Here is a 25,854-nt window from a genome sequence, read left to right as displayed (position 1 = left end):
ACAAATTGATAAAAGAAATTCTTACAGTGGGATGATTTGCAAAAATACAAAAGAAAAGGAAAAATGATGCTTTTTTCTAAAATGCTTTGGGAGATAAACATCCAGCCACTTAAACACCAGAATGGTAAATGGACTTGTGCAGCTCTTTTCCCGTCTTCCGACCACTCAAAGCGCTTTAACACTACATGACATCATTCACCCATTCACACCACTGATGGCAGGGGCTACATTGCGAGGTGCAGGACTATCTGACATTCACACCCATACGGCACAGCCTACGGGAGCAATTTGGGGGGATAGGCGTCTTGCAAAGACATATTGACGTGGACCCGCCCTCCCACTGAGCCACTGTCACCCAGAGAAGTACTGCATCAGTTACAGAAAATATGGCTGATGTTTTTTTTCCTCAAGGCAGGTTTACTGCGAACATTACACATCAAAGGCCTCTGATCCATTACCCAGAGCTACACGCTGGGAGCGGCACAAGAGGAGGAGAGTGGAAACGTTTCACAGTGACAGGCAGTCGCAGCACGGCTGATGTATTTTTACACAAACGCATAATACAGAAACACACATTTCCTCTGAGACGGACACGTATGAACACACACAGAGAAGGATGATTCACCTCGTCCTCCTCTTCGTCCATTCTGCGCCGTGTCTCTCTGAAACTAAGAGAGTATCTTAAACCGTGACCTGGTTTTTAGTTCAGGTTTCCTGATCTCTTTCCGTCTTCTTTTCTTTTTATCTTCCACCTTTTTAAATGGTGCTTTAAGCTGGATTTAGAAGTGATGGAGCTCCAACCATCAACAGCGGCACTCTTCCTCCTTCCTCTGTCCCCCCCACCCCGTCCACCCCCTGGTTTGGATCCAAGCTCCTGGGTCTCTCTGCCTTCTTCTCCCCCCCTTTGCAGACTCTATCAGATGGGTTGAAGAGAAGAACTGTGCCTCCTGGCTCTGAAAGCTCTCCTGGCACTGATGTAAAAGAGGAGCCGTTATGTTGCTTACACCTCTATCATTGCCGCCTTCCTTCCCTCGCGCACGTACAACACGCATGCACGCACACAAATAAGTTAACACACACACACTCACTCCCTCCCTCCCTCCCTCCCTCACTCCCTCCCTCTCTCTCTCTCCCTCCCTCCCTCCCTCCAGCTCTCTGAGTTGCCAAATGCCAAACAACCAAAAGGGGTGTCATGTTTCTGCACAGTCACAGGGGCTCTGTAGAACACAACACACATACACACAAACGTGGATCAAATTTAGAAGCTGCTGAAAATGTCAACCTTTCAAAAAGAAAAAAGAAAAGTGGGCATTCATCAGAGGCCAAAGTGTGTAAGTGAGTGTCTGGTCAAGTGTGTCACAGGCATGACTTTAAAAAGGGTAAAAATGAGGGCCACCATTGCATTTATATCTTTATGCAAAAAGTTCCTGAAGAATAAATAGAAGACTAGAAGACGATCGGTGCTGGGCCACATGGTCAACACCTTTTATCACCAGGTAGGTCATTTCATATCTCTAAATAGTCTAATAACCACACGGTGAAACCTATTTCTGTTAACTCCTGTGTCGATCAAATACTTTAAAATTGAAAAGTGTTTCGTTTTTTCTCATTTAATTAAGAACTTTAGGGCAAAATGAACATGACAGTCTCAAGTGAAATCATAGAGGAAAAATAAATGTATATTTCTTGTTCTACAATGACTATGTTTACCTGCAGACAGAGATTGATCACATTTTCCGTGAAACGTGAGTCAGCTTGTTATTATCAATTTAGACGACGTAAATGTGTTACAGGTTATCTTGATTCCATTGAGAGGCGATATTTCATCATATTTAATTATCTCCCTGCCCAGCAACAATCGGCCTCCAATTAGAAAGCTAACTTACTGTAGCACACATCATCTAAGGAGCTATTTCAACAATTAAAACATATTTCATCCTGTTACAGCCTATTTTTTATCGTCAATCTATACATTTTTTGTTTGTTTTTCCAAATAATATTAGTATCACTAAGTCGCAATGTCACAGAACCCTATTGTAATTTACGATAATAAAGAACAGTGGCAGAACATTTGAACATCTTTAACCATTTAAACAGTTAGTCAATCATCAAGATTGTTGTCCATAAATCAGCTGATCGATTGACTGACTAATCCTCTCAGCACTATCACGGGCATCATCGTCTCCACCGCCACAGTCGTCAGGTGATGGGCGTGGCTGCACTGAGCTGGAGATGCTCGTCATTCTCTCCCACGGACAAATATTCATCGGGTTTGTGAGGTCGCAATGCCAACGCTTCTGATGTCATCACTCCAGTAAATCACAAATTGCACATTTTCACTGCGGTGCCAACAGGCGAGGGAGGAAACTACCTCCAAATGTGGTGACGAGAAGCTCTTTGCTGCGGTTTGAACGTTGCAAAAAAGAAAGTTGCGTTTCCGCTTTAGCCGTCACTTCTGAAACGGTGGACTCACTGACACAGCAAGAATTACGCAATCCTATTATCGAGTTTCAATCACATCTCAACCGTTATGTATTCCAGGAGAGACCGGCAAAACCCACAACAGACCCACACATACACATGCGCCCCGTCGACACAAGCTGATCCAAATCTCCTTTCCCTCTGAGCTGCAAGTGAAAGCTTCATTTAGCTAATGGACGTCCAGCCCAACGCAGTGATCCCTGGCAGTTTGTGGTGCTTCCTGGCAGGAGGGACTCTGTTGAGCCCCATCCAACGCAGATTAATATTCACGTCCCTTTGATCGCTGACCTTTGTTAGAATCACACGTGGTAATAAATGGTCACGTACATTTGGCGTTGTTGTTTTATAGGCCAAAATGTCAGAGGGGATGAATGTTGGGAGGAAAAAAAAAAGAGGAAATAATGTAAATGCGTGCAGATTAAAAGAGTAATATCACTCATCGAGGATTAGCATTAGGGTAGATTAGAGGGGGAAGTCTTTCGTTGTGACGACATGGAGACGAAACAGTTCACATACACAAATACACACTCAAATTGAACATTTTGTGTGCTCACAAAGTCACGCTGCCTTACAACTGGGGGCTAAAGCTATCTGTCAAGAAGGTGTTTTATTAATCTCTCTACACTCACTCACAGGGAGTGAGTCTCGTTCTCTCCTTCTCTTTCACTGACTTGGACAGCCCTCTGCCCTTGGCGCCAGGCTCTGGCCCTCGCCACCCTGCTGCTGCTTTCCAGGATCTGACTCTTCAGTTAGCAAACCAACACTCTGATTCCTGGGTGACGTCCCGGCGTCTCTCGCTGTCGACCAGATGACTTAAGTAACATCAAGTTACTTCTACTACTATGAATTTTAAGGATACACTTCCTGGATCGTATCTGATGACATGACAGAAAATAACAATTTGATGTTATTGATCTGTGCTATTACTGACAGTGTTTTTTTTATGATTAAACTTCAAACATCTCTCCATTCTTTGAAGCCGGTTTATCTCTTTTGACCTCTAATGCCTCAGCACTGTCCTGCTTCCTGTTGTGAGGGCTACTTTCACCCAAGAGCACAGTTGTGAGGACAGGTTAGCCTCCATTGGAACCCAATATGCATAATGCCGGCAGCCGGACTCTCAATGAACCCTTTCCAGTTCGCATTCATATAGCAATGTGGACCAACGTGCCCCTTTTCTCTTTTGCAATTCCAACAGCTATCATCCTCTCTAAGCTCCAACCTTGATATTTTTGGTGGAGTCCAGTAATTCCTACTCATTATACTAAATGAATTTAGGAGTGTCTGCATGTCTCGGGCTATGTAGTACCATGACGGTACTGCTTTCCTTCAGGCTTCTAGACCTTTTTTCCATGTGATCTTAACACTCTCATAGTTTGGGGATTGATGGATGTATCATATTTAGACACCAGCTGTTTAAAAGCCAAAGTAAATACATCCCATCAAACAGGTCTGCAATTAACATTATACCTGTTCTCAACAAATGTTCCCATAAAACATCTTTTATCAATTTTCAATGACTAATCATACCAAACATTTGGTACAGTCTGATGAGCTAATGCCAGCACAGGGTCTCTAGAAGGTGAACCCCTTCCTGTCTGAGTGAGTAAAGCTTTCATCGAGAAGGGTTCCAACCGCTCTTTCTCCAAGCAGGAGCTCAGGTCTCTGATACATTTCATTTAGATGACTGACTGAGTGAGAGGATCCCAGAACACCCTCCTCCACTGACGGGTGCATGGTGGAGTGAAATCTAGAGGTATCATGTATGTTATATTATTGGTTTGTCTTTAAGAGACACAATATTGACTGGTTAAGTAGATTATTTAAAACAGTTTGGAGTAGGAGGTAGTAAGTTCAAGTTCACTATATTCTCCAATACTGGGGTGATCAATGACACCCCAAAAAAACAATCCAGATAGAAACCATTTAAATCAGCAGTTACTACAAATACTCGGGGGACATAATTTAGATAAAGAAATAGCTTCAGACCAAAAAATGGTATATCCTCATATATGTAAAAAGCAACCAATCAAAGAAAGAATCAGTGGGACTGTAGTTTGTGGGTTTGCTTGCAGCAGTAAAATATCATCATCGAAAAATAACTTGTGTTCTTTTTTGGTGGACATTTATACCAACGGTTCACCCATTTCATGTATGAACTACCAAACAGCTCAAATATCGCAAACTAATTATTGCAAACAGTGTTCATTTTATCCAAATGATAACACTGTGCTGATATTCTGAAATAGCTGACTGACAAAACTCCAATTTGTACTCAGATACAAACCTTCATTTTAAAGTCACTGCAGATTAATTGATTGTTACTTCCAATTACGAAGCCGCACATTTTAGATCTAAAAAAACGTCATGTCTATTGGTGTTCTGACTCTATTGACTGCAATGCTGACAGACCTATTATAGATAATGGCTCTGTAATTGTGTGGAGTGCTTTCCCACTGACATTATTTTGATCCCCTCATTTCCTTTGGAGCAATTTTGCTGCTAATCGCAGGTAACGTGATACTTTTGAATCATCAGCTAGGCCTCCGACGATCACTCCGGTCGTTGTGGAAATTAGTACCTCCTTGAAATACCATTACGGTTCAAATAGCAACACATCTGGGGCATCTGCCGCCGTCAGCATGAACGGAGCACAGTGTGGTGCGTTGGAGTGGCGGGTAGAAATGTGTCCTCAGCTGCCGTCAACACAAAAACGGATCGAACTAACTTTCAAACATGCCTGCAATACAAGGACTGGACTTGTAAGAACGAGTGCATGTGTGTGTGTTGTGTGTGTGTGTGTGTGTGTGTGTGTGTGTGTGTGTGTGTGTGTGTGTGTGTGTGAGCGTAAGCTTGTAAGCTTGTTCCTTACTACACATTTAAGCATGTGTAGTAAGAAACACACGAATGCACACATTGCTTTACATTTATGTTACGTAAATTTGAATGTGAAACAAGGAAATATGTTGGGGAATATGTACGTCGTCAATTGTTGAATTTAACGTCAATTAAGTTTGTCAATATGAGATCTGAGTGATGAGTTAATCGGTAAAATGAGCCACAGTTAAGAGAGCTGAGTGGTATTTATCTCCCTAATACGTTACATCCACTGTATTACAGGATATTGACCACTCTCTCTCAGAAATAGTCACACTCACACACAAACACACACATACACACAAAGTGAGAGCATCATGGGATATAAATGAAAATGTCACTTGCATTTTTGGGCACTTGTAAAGGGCTCGAATGTGATCATCTGACAGATACTGTGAAGGGCAGGGCTCTCCTGTTGCAGGGAGGGAGTGTGTGTGTATGTGTGTGTGAGAGAAAGAGAGAGAGAGAGAGAGAGAGAGACACACTGTGTGTGTGTATGAGAGAGAGACACACTGTGTGTGTGTGTGTGTGGGAGAGAGACAGAGACAGAGAGCAAGAGAGACTGTGTGTGTGTGTGTGTGTGTGTGTGTGTGTGTGTGTGTGTAGGTGTGTGTGTGTGTGTGTGTGTGTGTGTATGTGTGTGTGTGTGTGTGTGTGTGTGTGTGTGTGTAGAATCCCAGACCTGAATAGTCAGGTTTGGTTGGTACACAAAACAAAACCCCTTGGTACCCATGACAACAAATGGGCAGTTGCCACTTCCTGTCTGATAACCAATTACAGCCCAGTGTATAAATAGTTGCTATGAAGCTGAGAATTACAAAAGGCCAATGGCAATGAGACAACATCTGAGGAGACTCACGTAGGCACTATCCCCGTGCTCCTTTAAGCTACCTTGTGACTACTGTGTAAATCACACTGACATAGACAGGGCGGGGCAGGGGGGCAGCTGTACAGAGATCTAGGGGGAAGTATTTCGTACCCTCCCAAATCCCCCACTCTTCTGTGGAATGCGGGTGAGGGGGGGGGGGGGGTTTGGGTGGGTACAAGCAGCTGTCAGAGGGAGGCTGTGGTGTGAGGGAAGAGGAGGGGAGTGATTGTAGATGTGAGGGTCGGTATGAACCTGAGAGGGCGGCCTGGCAGGTTTAAGAATGCGCCGACTTAGCTCGGTCGCGTGATGCCGTTGTGACACAGCACAGTGAGGACAGTTAGATTCGGCAGGTTTGACCGCTCGGACCAACGTCTGTGACAGCAGCCCGCGCCGTATGTTACTTGCATGTGTGCAATATTCCGAAAACAGTAAAATTGTTGCTGCTGAATTATGCGAAAGGTATTAACCTAAAATATGACAAACGACTATAAAGCTGCTTGTTTTCCGTCACTAAAAATACCATCATCTGGCTGACAAGATCTAGACTTCAAATCGATGACAAGTCAAGACAGACAAGTCCTAAAGTCAAAGGGCTGAGACTAAAGACTAAATCTTCCCCCTGACCTTTTGACCCTATATTGTTCTCCTCTGTGTGTTGTTGCACAATACACAATACACAGCGTGAGCGACAGCGGAAACAGAAACGGCATCAACGTTTCCTTACCTGGTTACAGGTGCTGATGTCGACTCCATTTTTCAGGAAGTCGAGGACTTTGTCGATGTTCCCCGCTCTGGCAGCCCGCAGGAAACTGGTGTTACTGTCAGACTGGAGGCAAGAGCACAGAACGGGAGGCTGATATCAGCAACAGGAAGGCAAATGCTTTTACATTTTTTGTTTCATTAATTCAGGTTTACTTCTGGTATTTTCTGGTGGAGGTGGAATGTATAAAGGTCACAGTAAGGTTGAGAACAAAGTGAGGTCAGACTGTATAAGAATGTATTTCAACATTATTTGACCCAGCACCTACACAGCAACAATATAAAAAACATTTACATTTCGACAGACCGTGTCGACATTTGCGATCTATAAACAGATCTCAGTTTCATTTTTTCACCCCGCGTTTTTTTGTCAGATTTTCCAGGTACACATCTGCATTTTAAAAAGTTCAAGTCGATCTAGAAAGATAACAGGAGCTTGTTTTCGTTGTCAATAGAGGGCTCGGAGAGTGTTTTGTGGATTTATGGAAGTAAGACTTCCTGCTTGTATCACTACTTTGTCTGAGTCGGCTATTCTAAATTTAACCGCCAGACATCGGCTGCACGGGCAGCTGCAACACACACACACACACACACACACACACACACACACACACACACACACACACACACACACAGACACACAGACACTATGTTTTGCTGCATGTATGTGGCCACAGAATCTTAAGTTACGCACTGAATTTATCAATAATGTTGACAGCATGAACTCAGGGAGGATGTGTTAAAGCTGACCGAAACAGTGTAGTACATCACAGTACATTTAGCTAACGGACCTTTATATACTGTGTATACGGTATATAAAAAAATATATATTAATGTTGAAATAAGAAAAAATAAGGGTTAAAAATAATACATGAAAAATGATAAAATGAAAGTAAGCAGATATCAATCAATAATATCAATCTGCTTGTACACTGATGGCTACAAATAACAATAGATTCCAATATCAAATAATCTGGGGATTATGTTTCATCAATTATTTATCTAAAAGATGTTATGAAAAATTACTATCAAATACAGTAAGACAAAATATTATTATATAGTATTTTTCTGTGGATTTGTCAATATTAACTCAAATTGAACAATTACAAAGATAATACTTGACAACATGTATGAGTCGACTATTGTGCTGCACACATGTGAGACTGCTTTTGCGAAGGACTGCTGCTGTAGTGACTTGAGAGAGTGCTGACAGGTTTTAATCACTTTTTAGTGGCGTTAAGAGGGCAACGTGTCAATCAATCACAGCCGGGTGTTAACTTGTGTCAAACCCATCAAACTCATCATCACACGTCTGGGCTGAGGCCCCGCCCCTGTGCAGGATCAAGGGTCAAACTTCTCACATGGGATGTCACCACACACACACACACACACACACACACACACACACACACACACACACACACACACACACACACACACACACACACACACACACACACACACACACACACACACACACACACACACACACCAGCAGCAGCAGCAAAGAGATTAATACAATATGCTTCCTTAAACACGTCCTCAATGGAACTGAAAACTCTCCGCCTCTTACCAGCGAATCATCATCTTCTGATCCAGAGTCAGCGGCTCGGTAGCGGTCAGTGTGATGGTTTAAAGCGAGGTCACTCTCAGCGGTCTTTAAAGTTTTATCTGATCCACAGGCCTTACAAGTTGCTGCGTTGCCCATGGTCACCATCCAAATGAGTCAACGACTCCCCAGCTACACCTAAACGCTGCGGCCTTCCTTCGCTCACTCTCTGGTGTTCTACGGTCCAATCCTTGCAGTTTCTCACTTTGCGTCCTTAGGTAAAAGCCTTTCCAGCCCACTTCCCTGACGTTTGGCCGCATCAATCAATCTTGCGATACATCCCGTTTGTCCATGCCTCCTGCCAGATCTCACTTAGTTCACTGTTACCACCACTCTTCCCTCCTCTCGGTGCCTCTTTATCCCTCGCCCAGCAAAAGACTCCTCGGTCTCGGATACCTCCGCCTAGGCCCAGTCCTGCCTACTATCCCTCCAGCTCTCCCTGACCCCTCGCTGCCTCTCCCGCCTTGGGCTATTTTTACCTTCCCAGACCCTCTCTCCAAAGAAGACCACAACCCCTTGCTGGGAGTACCCGGCGTTGGGAGTCCATGACAGCTGGGTTTGAGTTGAGCCCGAACACAGTACTCAGATTAGCTTACACAGACCTCTGAAAACAACGTTCATCATTGGGAGAATGTAAAACAAATGTCCGTGTCACGATTTATGTTTTGATTTAGTTATTTATTCAGTTGTATTGAGATGTTGCTTGTGTCTTGCACTTTATTTCCTGCCTTTGTCTGTGTCTAACCCCTGTGATGGTCTGCCTTTCCCCTAATTATACACGGCTGCGTTCAACCTCCTGCACCTCCTCAGTCTGCTCCACTTCACTCTCTGCCCCCGTCTGTTCCTCCCGTGATTGTCTGCCCCGCCCTATATTGAAACCGGCTGTGTCTAATCACCTGCACCTTCCCTGTGTATTTAAACCCTGCGTGTCCCTCGGCTCAGTGTTCGTCCGTCTGTCGTCTGCCTGGCGTGTCCTCCCGGTGCGGCTCGTGTCTGCTCCCCTTTGCCGTGTTCCCCGTTTCTTCGGATGTGTTATTTTCATGGACTTGTGATTCACACGTTTTTGTGTCAAATACTTTTTTGTTACCATTAAACCCACAATTATCCAACCCTCCGTTTCCCGTGTCTCCCTGCATTTGAGTCCAGCCCTTTTTAATTTTCTACAACAACCTTACAGTCCGATGTGTAGACGAGCCTGATGCTGGTTCATACTTTGGATGACAAAGTGTCTACGCCTCTTCAGATTATAATAAAAATGCACATCATAATAGACATGCAACCGTGTATGTTTCACACGTCACGTCTGCTTTCGCTGTCTCGTTGGTCACTCTGCACACACACAAGCATGAGATTGGATTGATTGAGAACCAGCTGTAATCTCTGCATCTCCAGAGGATTTGACCCGCAGTCCTTCACGTAACGGAGGATACTGGATTATACGCTGTACAGTGTTCAACTCGGTATCATAAATATCTCATTAGCAACTGCAATGTATTTGTACACGAGGCCACTAATGGTATTTTGTTACTATTGTCATGGCCTGCATGATGACTTTAAGCACACACACAATATTTATTTGATAGTTCGTAGTAGTTAGTGTTAAACGCAGAGTCGACCCAAATTAAGAGTGTGTGTCTTTCATTGAAACTTAAGCCGCTTGATCTCTTCAGAGGTCATTTCCTCTTGACTGACTATTACCAACTACTCACGACGCTGCTTTCCCAACAGTTAGTTGTACATCTGATTGGCCGGCAGGCATCAGTTACAATGTTGGTTTAACTCTTTAATGGAACATCACGTGAGGTGATGCGATGTACAATTTTAAGTGATCACTTAAAAAGGGACAGTTCACCCCCAAAACTATTTTCTGATATTTTTTCCTTCATAAAACTTCTCACAGCAAGGTCTGTTTGAGTAACCGGGTCATGAGTTCTTTTACGAGACATTGCTGTTTTTCAAATGAGTTTCTTCTTTTGCCTCTTTGAGCACCACAAGGCGAGTGCCTTTAGTCCCATTATATAAGATAGAAGGCAGACAACATGACGGACGATATCTCTAAAACTAGGCAACTCACACCAAAACAATCTCGATTGATAAATAGAAATAAGAGGGGAAATGTGTGTGTTTGATTTTGGGTTGAGCTGTCCCTTAAGGTTTGAGGCACAGTCTACTTGTGTTTTGGGAACATCAAACAGACAATCACTTTAATTATGTGTGTAGAAAACGGAAGAAAGTAGACTAAGTTAAAGAATATTCAATATTTGTATTATATTTAAACTAATAATAATGAATAGACTCGGCACAGCATTCCTTTGATTCCACTGTGTCCATAACTTTCTTTTCTTCAATCTCTGACTTTGTCCTTTATTCCAACGTATCTCAAATATTTTACCAAAAGGTCATACACCGAAGTCTGATACCACCAGCATGTGACCTCCCTCTGAGCCTTTCTCACATCTGTCATCTACTCCATCATCATCCATCTCACTCACAGGAAATGATAAATCATCTGGGAGGACAGCAGCACAGCAGCCGACTGGGCAGCCCTCCCTACAGACCGTCTCTCACACACAATGCCCTATACCACCAACGCTTGCTGTATAATCTTAAGCCCACAAGAGCGTGTGCGGTTAAAAAAAATGAGAAACACGACACAAACTTGCGAGTGTGATTTTGTCAGAGGATTGTGTGTGCTTTACCTGCCGCCTTCGCTCGGCTTTCTCTCGCTGCCGTCTCCTCCTCTCCCTGGCTTTCTGCAGCGCTCTGTACTCGGGATTTGCCTCGAGCTCGCGGGCTTTCTTCAGGTGTGACGCAGCGTGGGCCATGACGTCACCTTTCTACCTCTTTCCCTCTCCCTCAAAAAAAACCCCCAAACGTTTCACTCTGTGCTAAAGTTTCACTTTGCTGACTATCAAAACTGTGTTTTATTGTATGAGTTAAAAAAAATAATTAAGCCTCGTGCAGTGTAAACACTTGCTAAGTTACATTAAAAAAAATAACTTTCCGGGAAAGTTTACAATACCGGTGTTCCAAATAGTTAAAAGAAATCCGTCCCTCCGCATCAAGCCAGGAAGCAGCTACTGGATTTCCACGTTCTCACAAAAAAATCACCAGGTCCACACGTCCACACATGCTAATGAAAATCAACCATTCACACTCATGTGCGCCAAGTATGAGAGCGTAAGATGATGACTGAAAAGAGTTGCTGAATGATGAGAGTCAGACCCATCCGCTTACTCCCTACATGTCCCCCCACACACACACACACACACACACACACACACACACACACACACACACACACACACACACACACACACACACACACACACACACACACACACACACACACACACACACACACACACACGACACAGGGAATGACCCAGTCCAGATGTTAAGTGAAAACCCTACTCCATGTGAACAGATGTGGCTACAAAAGCATGTGTGTGTGAGTGTGTGTGAGCATGTGCACGTGCATGCATGTGAGTGTTAATGTGTGTATGTGAGCTACAGTGACAGGAAAGTATTCATTGTGTAAGGGGTTTAGGGAGGCTGCATGCCAAAAAGCCAGCTGACAGCCACAGCTACTCTCCTGCTGTTAAAATGCACTCTGTCCTGAGAGAAAGGAGGGACACACGAGGAGAGGGAAAGGTTAATGGGTGAAAAGGAAGTGGGGAGGGAGGGATTAGAGGGGGACAGCGGGAGAAAACATTGGAAATGAGGTGAATATTACAGTAAAGCCGTTTTTGTAGAACGATCCAGTGTTGGTGCCCCCCAGTGGCAGCATCAGAAAAGCTAACCCCCATGGATCTCCTCTGAACGGCTCTCAACGTGTCGACGGCTTAGCTGGCTGCTCGCAGCTAGCGGTGCTAACGGCGCTAACGGCGCCAACTAAGGCAAACGTGCTGACAGTTCTCAGTGTTAACCTGAGGGGGAACCAGAGGGTGGGTGCTACGCTTCGGCGGCGATGCTGTCGGTCGGGACGGCGTTATCATCTGTAACCGCCGTATAAGAGCAGTGCAGACATAGACTCAACTGTATATAAAGTGGATGAAGTCGTCATGACGTCACACGTTTGTAAATTTCGCCGTCACCATCTTGGATTACAGAATTTACCATATTTGTAATGTGGAGGAGTGACGTAGAGACACCGGATACGTCTCTGGTAGCGGTGGCGACCTGTCAATCACAGTAAGTCCGCCCTAAAGCATACCCTGCTTTATGGTCTGTTTGACTCTAAATGGACCATCATTTACTAAATGAACATCATGCTGTTTGAAGAAGACTTGAAACTAGAGATTGAGACCATAAACTCATGTTCACAATGTTTACTGAGGGAATAAATCGAGAGAGAAGTAGAGTCATTTTCTCATAGACTTCTATACAACCTGACTTCTTTTTGCAACCAGAGGAGTCGCCCCCTGCTGGTCAGTAGAGAGAATGCAAGATTTAAGACACTTCCGCATCGGCTTCACTCGGCAGAACCGGAGGTTGCCGCCTGAGTGCAGAGCAGCGGCTCTGAGCTAGCCAGTGGGGCACGCTCACATGCACTCACATGCACTGAAAAAGCTGTGATAGCACCACACACAGAGGGAGAGTGGCTTCATTCTCTGCTCAGGTAAATGTTACTCCACTATATCTTTACATGATAGTTGTCTGCTGCTACATTAATGCTCTGAATCCCGTATATTGCTCCTTTAAGCAACGTCATCCGCAGTTTGTTACTTTCCATCTTCTTCTGGATATTTCCCAGATTAAGTTAAAGGCTAAACTTTTTGGCGACGTTAGAGGATTTGTGCTCTTACATGGTCACGGAAAAACGAGGACAACAAAAGACACCGATGGCCTTCTTGTGTGTCATAGAGAACACGTCTGTCGTTAAAAGAACAGACTTTAAATAGGAGTTTATATTCTGCAAAAAAAAGAAAGAAGAGGGGAAAGTAATGAATTAGGGGATATAAGGAGGACAAACATTTTTTTTTTAAAGTTGATTAAATACATCAAAGAATAATGCAGAGCATCTACAAAGAAGAATGGGGAGGAAGAGACAGGGGGAAGTCTGGTACAGGCTGTCCTTCTGTGAGCAAGCAGAGAAGACAGGACACACCACTCGCTCCAGAGGGGGACCAGAGAGCAGCGAGCGCAGAGCAGTGGCTCCCAGTCACCTGCAAGTTACAGGCTTCCCCCTGCACCGGTGGAGGGGGAGTGGGTCGGTCTGAATCTCAACTGCACTGCACCGTCGTTACTGGTGTCTCATGGAATAGGATTTGACAGCGAGTGTGTGTGTGTGTGTGTGTGTGTGTGTGTCCACCACCAGCAGACGGGTGTCAAGGTCTCCCCTCTGTCATTGCGGCTAATGTCAGGAGTTTGAAATGTCAGCACCAGGGACAGGGGTACTATCTCACACCTCTATTTCTGTTCACACATTTTGGCCTGATGTGTTGTCACGGGCTCAGTCACCAACAATGAGAACATCAGCGACGGATGGGACAGATCTGCTGCATCACTGTGAACGCTGTCTAACAATGCTCCACCCTGGTCCGCACACACAGCCGCTCACGGCCGTAATGATGCCGTCTGAACGTTTCTGTGGGTGGACTCCTCTAGCACCCTCTGCTGGGGGAGCGGAGAATAAGGCAAAAGATCTTTGATCAATAGATAGAAGGAATAATAGAACAATAACATTTTGGTGACCTACTGTCTACTTCTAATTCTTTGGATCATTATTCTATGGTACTGACATTCACAGCAACAACAACAGGATTGTTAATCAATTTTTAAAAAAGTATTAATACTAAATCAAGATTAAATAAACCATAAACCGTGTATAGTGTATTTACATACATTGAATTAATTAAAGTTTTTTTTTTTTACTCGGGCCTACTCACATTGTGCAGAGCTTTCCAACAGTGCTTCAAAAGTTAAGCCAAAGTGTGACTATGCTAAACAAAAGGACTGCAACAGAGTCTTGAAATGACTCGCTATCGAGTCTATATGAGCCCATGGAGTATCTTTACTGTATGAAGTCCTTTAATACATTTTGAAGTTGTCCTTTTGAGTTTTATACCTTGCTTCCTACACAAACGATCATCTATGTCCGTACTATACAACTCATCTACTGTTTCAAAGACCTGAAAATCAAAAACAAACCTTCCCCATAACAGACAGTATAAACTGAACAATGCATGCCAATCTACTCTTCTAAAAGAGACAACCGCTCTACACTGTAGACTTCTAGAGTTTCAGCTATAACAGACAAAATCCATACGCTTATTGATCAGCGTTAGTTGAGCCTGATACAGTGTTCTTCCAGTAATGTTGTTATTGCTGTGTGTGTGTGTGTGTGTGTGTGTGTGTGTGCACACAGTATGTCTTTATTAATACTATTCCACTAACTTTTCAGTGTATATGCATCAGCAACGGCTGATCAATGACCTGCATTGATCCCTTCCATCACTCATGCAAGATAATGAGGAGAATACATTATACTAAACAAGTGTGTGTGTGTGTGTGTGTGTGTGTGTGTGTGTGTGTGTGTGTGTGTGTGTGTGTGTGTGTCCATTTAGGAATCAGATTACATTGAGAGGGCGCTCCATAGAGAGCTGATGTGGGCTCCTGTTTCTATTGTTTTAGTGGAGCTCGTTCATGGGGAGGGGTTAATGGTCTTCTTTTCATTTTATAGATCCAAAAGGCTTTTATATGGTCCCAGTAGGACCCGTGCCTGTTCACGTGCTTCAAACTGACACTGGATGTGTACGGTTTGCAGGTTTGGTGTGTGCGCTGCCATCTGCTTCATGTTTATTATATGCAAAATAGATGATTGCAGCTTGAGAGACGTGTTCATGTTCACTCTCTGTGACAACACATAATGTGATATACGTCTGTATTCAGCGCTTGCTCTCATCTCCAGTATCAGGCAAAGCAAATGTAACTTACAATAAATGTTCACTGTGATGGACTGATATTCGCAACTTGATTGTATCTGCAACTTTATCTCATATCATACTCATCATGGACTTAAATGAACTGAATGAAGCAGCTGCCTGTGTGGGAGAACTGCATTATTCGTTGGAACACAATTAGCTGTAATGGAAAGTACATCATTCGCACTAAATTAGCTAAAAACACACAAAGCCACTGGTGTGTTTCTCTAACTCAGGGGGAAGTAACTGAATGCACACAATAAGTGTGCAATAATCCCCATGTCCTCATTATGAGAAAGATAAGGTTTGTATTTAAATGCAGCGATGCACGTTGACTATATGGATGAATAATATCACAGATCAGTTGGATTATTGAAAATGTGGATGTAGTGTGAAAAGAATCCCGAAAATGTTGGTTTGAAATAACTAAACAAAAGTATTGCAATATTTATATATTTGCAATATTACTAAATAGGCGCCCGTGGCGACATTTGTGGACAAAAATGCTTTATTACAGTTTTTCTACATTGTATAAAAAAATTTAAATGGAACTTTGCACAAAGTTCTGAAAAATAGACTCCTGACTGCTGATCTTTTCACTCAAATAGAAATTCTAAATCAACCAGGACTGAAATCTTAAAGGACTGAAACGTTGATATGGCAAACGTATTAACAACAACATCAACAACGGCACTTATTGACAAGCACGATTGCCGCCCGCTGCTCTAACTCGTCTCTGTGCTCCTTGGAGCCGCTACCTTATGTGTTTCCGCTGGTATTTCTCTGGTGCTGTTGTTGTTTATTATTGGTCTGCCTGCTAATGGAGCCATAGTGCTGACTCGTGGAGTTCTGCCAGTGATGAGTGTCTGGCAGCATATAATGCATCGGGGATTTAATGCAGGGAGGATCATTCTGATTCGGATGACTCATTTAGATTTCTAGAAGCCCGTGCATTTTTTATGACCACAATTTTCAAACCCTACCCTGCTCCACTCCCGAGAAACGCTAGTTTGCATTAGTGCTTTACATCTGTTTGGTTTAAGTGATGCATTAGGCTTCTGTTAACCTGGTAAGCAAGCGTGTGAGTAACAGATCTTCCTGGAAGTAACACAGCCGAAGGCCTAAATCCAGAGTGCTTCACCAACAGCCACTGGACTATAGAGGGAAATACTGTGGGCAGGAAGGCCAAAGCCAAAGAGACCCAGCTACCTCCCACGCTTTAATTCCCCATTAGCATCAACACAAGTGCATCGCTGAATGAGTTCGTCTAAAGGTCACGAGACGCTGGCCAAGAAAACTCTCGTACAGGACTTCTCACAAGCTCCACTACACATTCTCTTCTGGAGAAAGTTCAGGTCTGAATAGTTAAGTCGACTGAAATGTTACAGAGACGTCGAAGCCTAAAAGAATAGTTCCAAGGAACAGCACATAACCCCCCGTAAATCCACAACTTGTCCTTTTTTACATTTCAGTCTGTGCTTGGAATTAAACAAACAAAACACAACGGTTACTTTTTGAACATAGATGCTCGTAGGTGTATTTTGGAGCTTTGGAGATTGTTTCCCATTTGCTTCCCATCTTTAAGCTAAGCTAATAAACTGTAGGCTCCAGCTCTCACACACACACACACACACACACACACACACACACACACACACACACACACACACACACGCACACTGCTCATCCTTTCCCTTCAGGATATTGATTCTAAACTGCAGTTGAACCCTGCATCACATGCCTGTAACGTGAGAAACGCTGCAGTTTTACTACTTGTCTGACGACCAAAAAACTTCCTGTTCTAAATCTAATTCTAACACACAGACAGTTTCCAGTTGAAGCAGTTCTTAATGCAAGTGGTGAGTTTGTGCTTGGACGGCAGTTGAAAAGAAGAAGAGAGGAGTCTAAACAGAAAGACTTTACAAGTAGAGTTTAGACTCCTCTACAAACAATATAACCAATAGGAATAAATGAGTGTAAATATTGGTGATGTGGAAATTGGTGGTCTGTAAATGACGTCTGCCTTGCTTGTGAAGAGCAAAACAAAACACTGAGCAGGGCCGGTAAGGGGTCGGCTCACTGCACGGCGAAAATGTCAAGTCATATTGCATCTTTTACTGCTCGAGAAAGGTCAGAACCATAAAGTACACAAGACACAGATACAGTCTCCTGTTTCTCGCAAAACCAAATCACACAGAGACAAATCTAATAGCGAGTGGACGAAGCAGGCCGTTAAGAATCCAGATCGAACCACACCCAACTATAGTGAGTAATGGCACCGAGACGTTGGTGTAGGCGGGGGGGGGGGGCTGGAATGAGAAGGGAATGGAAAAAAGGATGCACTGAAGGGAGTATAACCTTGATGCAGTCACATGATGCTGCCCAGAGAGTAAGACGACTGGAGGGAGGGAGGGAGGGAGGGACCACGCCCTGTGAAGTCCACACGCCAACAAAACATCTGATTCCCCACCTGCTCCAATCAGCCCTCGGTGTTGCTGCTACCCTAGCGACCCCCTTCGCCAGCCCTCCGGGGCAGACGGCGGCGCCACATTAACTGATTACCTTTTGCTACATTAGACCACAGCCTTCAACACGAGGACTCTAGAAGAATCTAGAAATGCAGGGCAAGCAGCCGATTACGTCCGTAACTTCAGGTTTATGAAGGTGCTGAAACAAATCCACGGCTTCTCTGTGACACAGGAGAGGCGGTACGATACCCGCCGCCTTGTGAATGGCCGCCATACTAATAAACGGCTTTCCCTTTTCCCTTTTTTTTCATCTTTGAAGTGCTGCCCAAGTCCCTCGGGAAGAGGTGACGTCAGTTCGCCGTTCCTGTTAATGAGATGAGAGAGAGAGAGAGACCCCTGGAAAATAAACTACCATATTGCAGTCGAGCTGCTGTCCCACTGCAGATGCTATCGACGCTAAGTGACATCAATACCCTGGTATCAGTGTGCGTTATGGACATCAGAAGGAAGTAGGACGTTTGTGAAGAAGCCTTTCATTTACTGGAGCAGTTGTTCAGGCCGTAGGATCCCGTAGATGTGCATGCAGAATTTGAGTTAACAACACACAATGACTCTTTAACTGAATTGACTAAAAGCAACCTAAATTGATATCGGACTTTTCTGAATCTCCAGACACTCCAGACCTCGCTGAGAGCCACAAGGCCACGAATGCTGCATGCATTCGCAATCCGCAAACAGTTCCTGTTTTCCTCTGACCCACTGCTCACGTGCTGAAACATTGTGCAGAAAATGTATTTCCAGCCGACCGCTGATCTCATCCAGCGTCAGATGACAGCGGCTACTGAGGCAGAAACGGATTTCGTCTCCGAGTCGAATTTGCGATGAATAATGAAGAGTGTGACCTAAAATTCGTACCAGAATGCTGAGTGATGCTGTCGGATGCAGAGAGAGAGAGAGAGAGAGAGAGAAATAACCCGGCAGTGAATTAGTCAGAGAGACCGACATAGAAAAACACTGAGAGAGACAGAGAGACAGAGAATGATCCAGTATACACATTTAATTAGCAGTCACACTTTGTCATTCCGTTTTGGGCAAAAACCAAACATGATGACATGATAAAAGTAACCCGAATCCCAGATTTACATCTAATAAGAGTGTGGGCACAAAACATGGTGGTTTTAAAAAGGTAAACGGCACTCTTCTAAAACAGTCTGCAGTTTTGCAGGCATACTGTGTTTGTGTGCTTTCGTCTCCTTTTAGTGCCGCACACCATGCTATTTTATGACAGTGCAGCAGAAATCTCTGATGTGTGTTTTTTTCTGCAAGAAAAGCCGTCACTTAGTCAACTCAAAGATGGTGAGAGACGACGGAGAGAGGGGAGAGGAGAGAGGAGAGGAAGGTTTAAGGAGCTGACCAGAGCTGGAAAGCACATTCACATGAAGATGTTTGAGCTTCTGAGAAGTCCATTGATCAGCCACCACGCCCTCCTCTCTCTCTCCCCCTCTTTCTGACGGGAAACACAGTTACAAGGCCGTAATGAATAATTAACGTCTAAATGCCTCCCACTGCCCTCAGTCCAAAAAACAGCTGCCCTCTGTTTAGAGCAAAGGATGCATCGTAAGACAACATCCTCCACCATCCTTCCTTTCCTGAGGATGCATTTCAATAATCTAGCTTGTGTTCATTATGTCCTGCAGCTGTGGGCCAGTTAATGCGGTAATCTCTAGGAGTTGCGTCCTCTCTCTTCGGGTCTTTTTGTCACTCTTTTGACTTTGCCTTTGTTCTTTTGATGAACGGGCTTTCACCTTAACGAGAAACGCTCAACTATGGCAATGATGGCGCTGATGACGAACTATGACTCATCGAGTGATGCAATCTCTGCCCTTCAAACATCCGTCAGGGTGCAATATGGCAGTGGGGGAGATGGTGTCAGATGTATATGGGCCGCACCTACTTGTTATGAGGTACATCCTGACGGGCATAGAAGGACAGGGCAGGATACAGTGTCGGGACGCCGTTTGTACCCAAATATAGACGTGCTGATGGTCCATATAGATTTTGGATCCGCGACAGGAATACCAATGCTTTTCTCAAGCACCCTATCACCATTACACAGAATGGAAAACCCATAGATAACATCATGCGACTCGTTGCTTGTTCGTTGCATCAGAGGCGGTCGACAGAGTGGCCCCTCGGTATTTGGAAGGCGAGATTATCACGCCAAATATGGTCCCTCTGTTGAGGTGGATAGACATGGCTCAGAACAACAGAGAGATGATCAGAGCTGAAATGATGCCAAGAATTTGCTGGTTCCAGCGACTTAAATGTGAGGATTTGCCGCTTCTCTCACCTTTATATCATTGAATATCATTGGGTTTTGATCCGTGAATTGAACACAACAAGACATTTGAGTAACAACTCATGAATAACTGATTCATTGAGAAAATCTGCATCTGGGGGGGGGGGGGGGCTTAGCCAAGGGTCAATTATTTGATTAGTCAAGTCAGTCCAAAAACAAAAATTTTGATCATCAACGAATTATCTAAGTTACACAAAACTTGCTTGTAAATTGTACGTCTTTGGGTTCGGGAGTCTTGGTAAGACAAAACATGTCAGCACCGAACATCCCGTACCCCGCAACAAATTCTCCGCAACTACTTTTTGGGTCATTTCGGTGAGTGTTCCTGGTGATGATGTTGCTGCTATATCGAGAGTGGTTTTGTTGACATATCATGCCTAACTACAGCACACACAATGATGCAGCACCAAGCAGGTATTTCACAGGAAACCAGGATTCATTCTTAATGGCATTTGGTAAACATCAGTGGAGGTACTGGAGTGGTTTCATTTTCATGCGGCCATTCACAGGTTTATTTGTGTAAGCACTTCTAACCAGACGAGTGCTCTAACAGCTCTCGTAAATACAGCTATGTTATGTTGTATGTGTGGTTGTGCTCGGGTGTACATGTATACAGCCTGAATAACTGCGCCCAAGGAAACCCCAATTGGTCAAACACTCCTATTGGACATCATGCATGGGAAGACAGCTATGGTTATGTGTCTGTGTGTGTGTGTGTGTGAGCCTGTGTGTGCGTCTGTGTGTGTATGTGTGTGGCTGTTCAGAGGTAATGTAATAAAGGCCATGGCTCCATTAGGACTCCCTTCCTGCAGAATCCCATCATACCACTCCCAGTGGAAGAAGACAGACAGATAGACAGACAGACAGACAGGCAGACAGGCAGACTGGCAGACAGGCAGACCCGGAGAGGCAGGAGAGACAGAGACAGAGAAGCACAAAAGAAAGGGATGAAAACGTCCATGCTGCAGTGAAATCTGACCTCCTGGCACATCGGGATCTTAGTGTAAGGAACACGTGGCAGTGAGGATGCAGGGAGGGAGGTATTTTGGAGGGAAATGAGGGATAAACAGGAGTGACAGACCAGTCAAACCCCCCCAGTTGAAGGCAGTGAGAGGAGCTGAGGCTCTGTAGGAGGAAAGATGGATGGCGAGCTGAAAAGAAAGTGGGGAAGGAATGTGGTAAAGGAAAGGCAGGAAAAGCTGTAAAATGAAGGGAGAGAGGGGATGATGATGAACAGAGGTGGGTATGAAAAGGGTCAAATTGTCTACTCCTAAATACAAGTCATCTCTACATATAAGACCAGGACATTTAAGACATTTGTGTTTGGAGATTATATTCTGGAGGATTCAAGCTTATCTCTAAGAGCTTCTATCTAAAAAAACAAGATGCCAGCATGTCTCAACTGAAGCCTGGAGGTGGGAAGATTTCAATTACCATGATGAGACTGCAGTGGACATTAAATCCAGTCCTGAATTGACCTCGGAAAACTGAGCTCTCTTAAGTATCCACTCTTCTACACACACAGGAAAGTGGACTGGCACAGGCAGAGGGGCTGGCAAATTATGACGCAGTGTCTTTATTGTTCAGATGGAGGAGAAAGCACACTGCGGGGAAGCAATCGCTCAGCACCAGCCCGGAGCGGAGTGTAAATACCCAGTGACACGGGTTCAGTGAGCACACTGGCATGGACTCGCAAGCCACTTGGCTCGAAACAAGCTATTTTTCTCCGGGACAATCACAACAAGAGACGGGCGGTATTTTTAGACCTGCAAAGTAAGAGCCTCGCATGACTTTGCGTCTGTTTGTCATGTTCTCTTTTTGCCTCACATGCGTAGATCTGTTGTTGCTGTGTTGAGAACTGTCTCAACTTAACTTTTATCAGGTGTATTCCACTTACTTACCTATCAGTTCATGTTTTTTCTCCATCACAGAGCGCCTGTCAGCGTACAGAATCACTTCCCCCAAACCACAGAAAAACTTTGGCATCAAGCCATACATGTAGTTATTTGCAAGGATTGAGAGATATTCAGTGGAGATACGTCTGGTCCAACACTATACTACACAATGGAGTTGAATAGAATTGAGTTTGTGGTTCACAATTTTCATTGTGAGGGGTTTTCTGTCACAGGTAGGAAAAAGGAAAAGACTATCCCAAGAAAGCAGGTTATTGTTTATTGAAAGACCTTTCTGTTGAACCTTTTCTATTGTGTTCAACAAATAAAACCCAAACTATGTACAGGGCTCGATGCAACTACACACTCAGAAGAAGATAGAGAAAGTCTACCCTTTGGAGTACAACAGCTACCATTACTTTAAAAAAGGAACAATAATGTCACATGTGCAATCAGAGAGTACCTTTAAAGCTCTGTTAATCAAAAACAACAAACAAAATGACTACATGTAAATGGGAAAGGGGTAACGGAACCCACGGAAACCCAACTCTGAAAGCTCTCTTCGCCTCTTAGTTGCTGTAGTTTTACTTTTTACGCAAATGTACTTGAATCTCATTTTCTTTCATTAACCCGAATTCCTACAGAAAGCCCTGATAAAAGCATCTCACGCTACCTTCCCACCAAACCTCAGACTGGAGACTGAGTAGCAGCCAGCTGGTGAAGATCAAAATCAAACATGTAAGCTAACAACACAGATATTTCTCCTCAGGAGCTGGAGGAGACCCAAACTAGAGCTAAAAGGAGAGTGAATATTGACTTATTATTATTGACTTACAATTGTCAGAGAGCCAGAAACATGACTGCAAATACTGTACATGGTTGCTCTGTGTCTGCTGGATTTGTAAATAGGTAAATGTTTGCTAGCATGTTAGCCAAAACATCTTTAGAAGCCAATATTATGTCAGGGCTGTGGCAGCTTGAGTGGCCAAAAAAACACCACAATAAAACTAAAGAATCGTCCACGCAGGTGTTTTCACCAAAGACTGTATGAGGAGCTAAATACAACCAAACACTGAATAAGACATTTTTAAATGAAAAAAACAACAACTTTCATTCACTGAAGACTCACTGTGAAAGGGTTCAAGATGAAAGATGAAAACACGGAAACTCCGGACAGTACCATAGCAACCTGTCAATCACAGGAAGCCCCGCCCTAAAGCGTACCCTGCTTTATGGTCTGTTTGACTCTAAATGGACCATAACTTACTAAATGAACATCATGCTGTATTGAAGAAGACTTGAAACTAGAGCTTGAGACCATAAATGTTTACAATGTTTACTGAGGTAATAAATCAAGAGAGAAGTAGAGTCATTTTCTCAGACTTCTATACAATCTGACTTCTTTTTTTTTAAACTGGAGGAGTGATGGCCAGTAGAGAGAATGGTAAAGTTTAAGGGACTTCTGCATTGGCTTCACCTTTCAGACTCAGAGATGGCTGCCTGGTGCGGAGTAAAAAAACAAACGTTGAAAATACTGCATTTTCCTGTGATCTGGGTGAGGTGGCCGTTTAACAGTTACAAGCAGCAGGTTTCACATTCTAGCTGCCAAAAGAAAGAAAGCGTTAATCTAAGAGGGAAATAGGACGCCTTCAAGCTAAAGAGCAACTGGGCTTCCATGTCTGAACGCTGCCGAAGAAAAGATCCCAGCTGAGGAGACGTGCATTTCCAAGTTCAGCCGATGTGATATACTGGTATACTATAACGGCACACGTTTGGATGCAGATCTCAGTTAATGTAATAGTTTGTTTGCAAAGATTACCTTTAAATGTGATTTCTTTTACTAGTTTAGCCTCCAAAAACGTGTTCACATTTAACAGAAATGATGAACTTTTGGAGGGAAACAAAGAAGATGTCTCTTTTGTGCTTTCACTATAAAGCACATCACTATAGTTCAAAGTCCTATGACTAATCTGCTATTCTGCCCTCTGTGGATATGAAGAACACACCAAACAATGGACAGTAACGACACCTGTTTAACGCTGAAAAAACACAAAAATCTCCTGATTGCATCCAAGTGTGTGAGCTCAAAGGCCCCACCCTAAACGTGGAACACTACGGTGTGTCTCTAATGTGTGCGTGCACTAGTGTGTGTATATGTTGCACTACAGTCCATTACTGAAATCACATTAGCCTCGGGGAGTGCACTGAGACAGGAAACGACCATCCACCATCTATCTCCTGACTCACTGTCAGTGAACACACACACACACACACACACACACACACACACACACACATTACACGATCAGATCTATAGATGGACACTTCACATTCATTTTCTTTCTACATGTCATACATTCATGAAAACATAGCAAAACATTTTAACATATTAAACTACACATGTATGCCTGCTAAAAATCAGCCCAGTATTCAGAACTAGACTACCCATTTGCAATATGTCATGTTTTGTGTAGGCTGCTCACCCTCTGACCAGTAAAGCGCAACATGGTCCATGTAAACAGTGAGCCTCCATTAGGTATAGACAGGCCTGTCAAGTTGTAAACACACCTCACTGCAGCCTGTATCAGTGACAGTGCGAGTCTGGCCTATTTGGGTATTATCACACTCCCAATGACTCTTAAGTCTCTTATCAAAACAGATGGAATTGGCTCTGCTTGCTCATTTTAGTGAGCTCGCCATTTCATGCAACATCCGATGAAATCAGTCAGAAAACCCGGAGCTGATGTGCTAAAAATAAAGCACGGCAACGCCTTTGACCTGCTCTCCCCTAAAGGGGCGCCCAGCATCAGCATCAGCAGCAACAGCAGCAGCAACAGCAGCAGCAGCGGTTAGGGCTGCTCCGTTACACGGCTGACTGACTGGGCCAGTCCGATGCGGGAGAGCGGGCTGCGGACGGACACCCACCTGCCGTATGCGGTTCTGGTGCAGCGGTGGTGGAGGTCCACCCTCCGGGGACGTGTTGTTCGAAGAGGCCATTTTCAAGTCGCGGTCGGAGCTGCCGCCCCTGGAGAGACTTCCTTCGGGGCTACTTGCCATTCTGTCTCGGACTGTGCTGCTGCTGGAGGCGACGCGGCCAGTGAGGGTCCTTGTGCCGGTGCAAGGTGGATCTCTTGCGGCGGGGGGGGCCTCAGAATCCACAAGGCTCGGCGGGGCCCGGGATCATTCTGCGGCGTCAAACACACACACACACAGTCCTGTTATGATACGTGACACAATGTAGCGCTGTGATTCTTCCAGATTGTCAAACCGAAACGAGCGCTCCCTCTCCGTTCAAGGGATGCTCCTGGTGGTGTGTTGCTGTAGCCTGCGCGCGCGCGTGTGTGTGTGTTTATGTGTGTGATGACGCGAGCGCGCCTCAAATGCGCTTCCCCGAAACTCCGCAGGATCACTGCTGCCTTCATGGACAGTCGGACATTTTGGAAACGCACCTTGGTTAGGGCGATCAATCTGAAAAACTGTATTTTTTGTCACTCCAGTTACTAAAATAGGATCTACACCGGGCGAGGATCAACAGTAAAGCAGATGTTTTAATGATGTATTGATCGTATGTGACTAGTTAGTTATAGTGTCGCAATTGTTTTTATCTACATAGTG

At 44.2% G+C, this 25,854-nt stretch overlaps 1 protein-coding gene across 1 annotated transcript in view; it reads right to left on the bottom strand.

The window, feature by feature from the left end:
• ank2a (ankyrin 2a, neuronal) overlaps positions 1-25,296 on the bottom strand; it is a gene marked incomplete at its 5' end in the record, with an annotated part of 74,185 nt that extends 48,889 nt beyond the window's left edge. The window contains 2 exon segments of the mRNA XM_079158749.1: positions 6,951-7,052; positions 25,165-25,296. Of these exon segments, the coding sequence (XP_079014875.1) occupies positions 6,951-7,052; positions 25,165-25,296 (234 nt within the window).
• Positions 25,297-25,854: the final 558 nt, after the last annotated feature.

Source organism: Pholis gunnellus (genome assembly GCF_910591455.1).
Source record: "Pholis gunnellus genome assembly, chromosome: 5".
Classification (NCBI taxonomy): Eukaryota; Metazoa; Chordata; class Actinopteri; order Perciformes; family Pholidae; genus Pholis; species Pholis gunnellus.
This window is presented reverse-complemented; position numbering and strand designations above follow the sequence as displayed.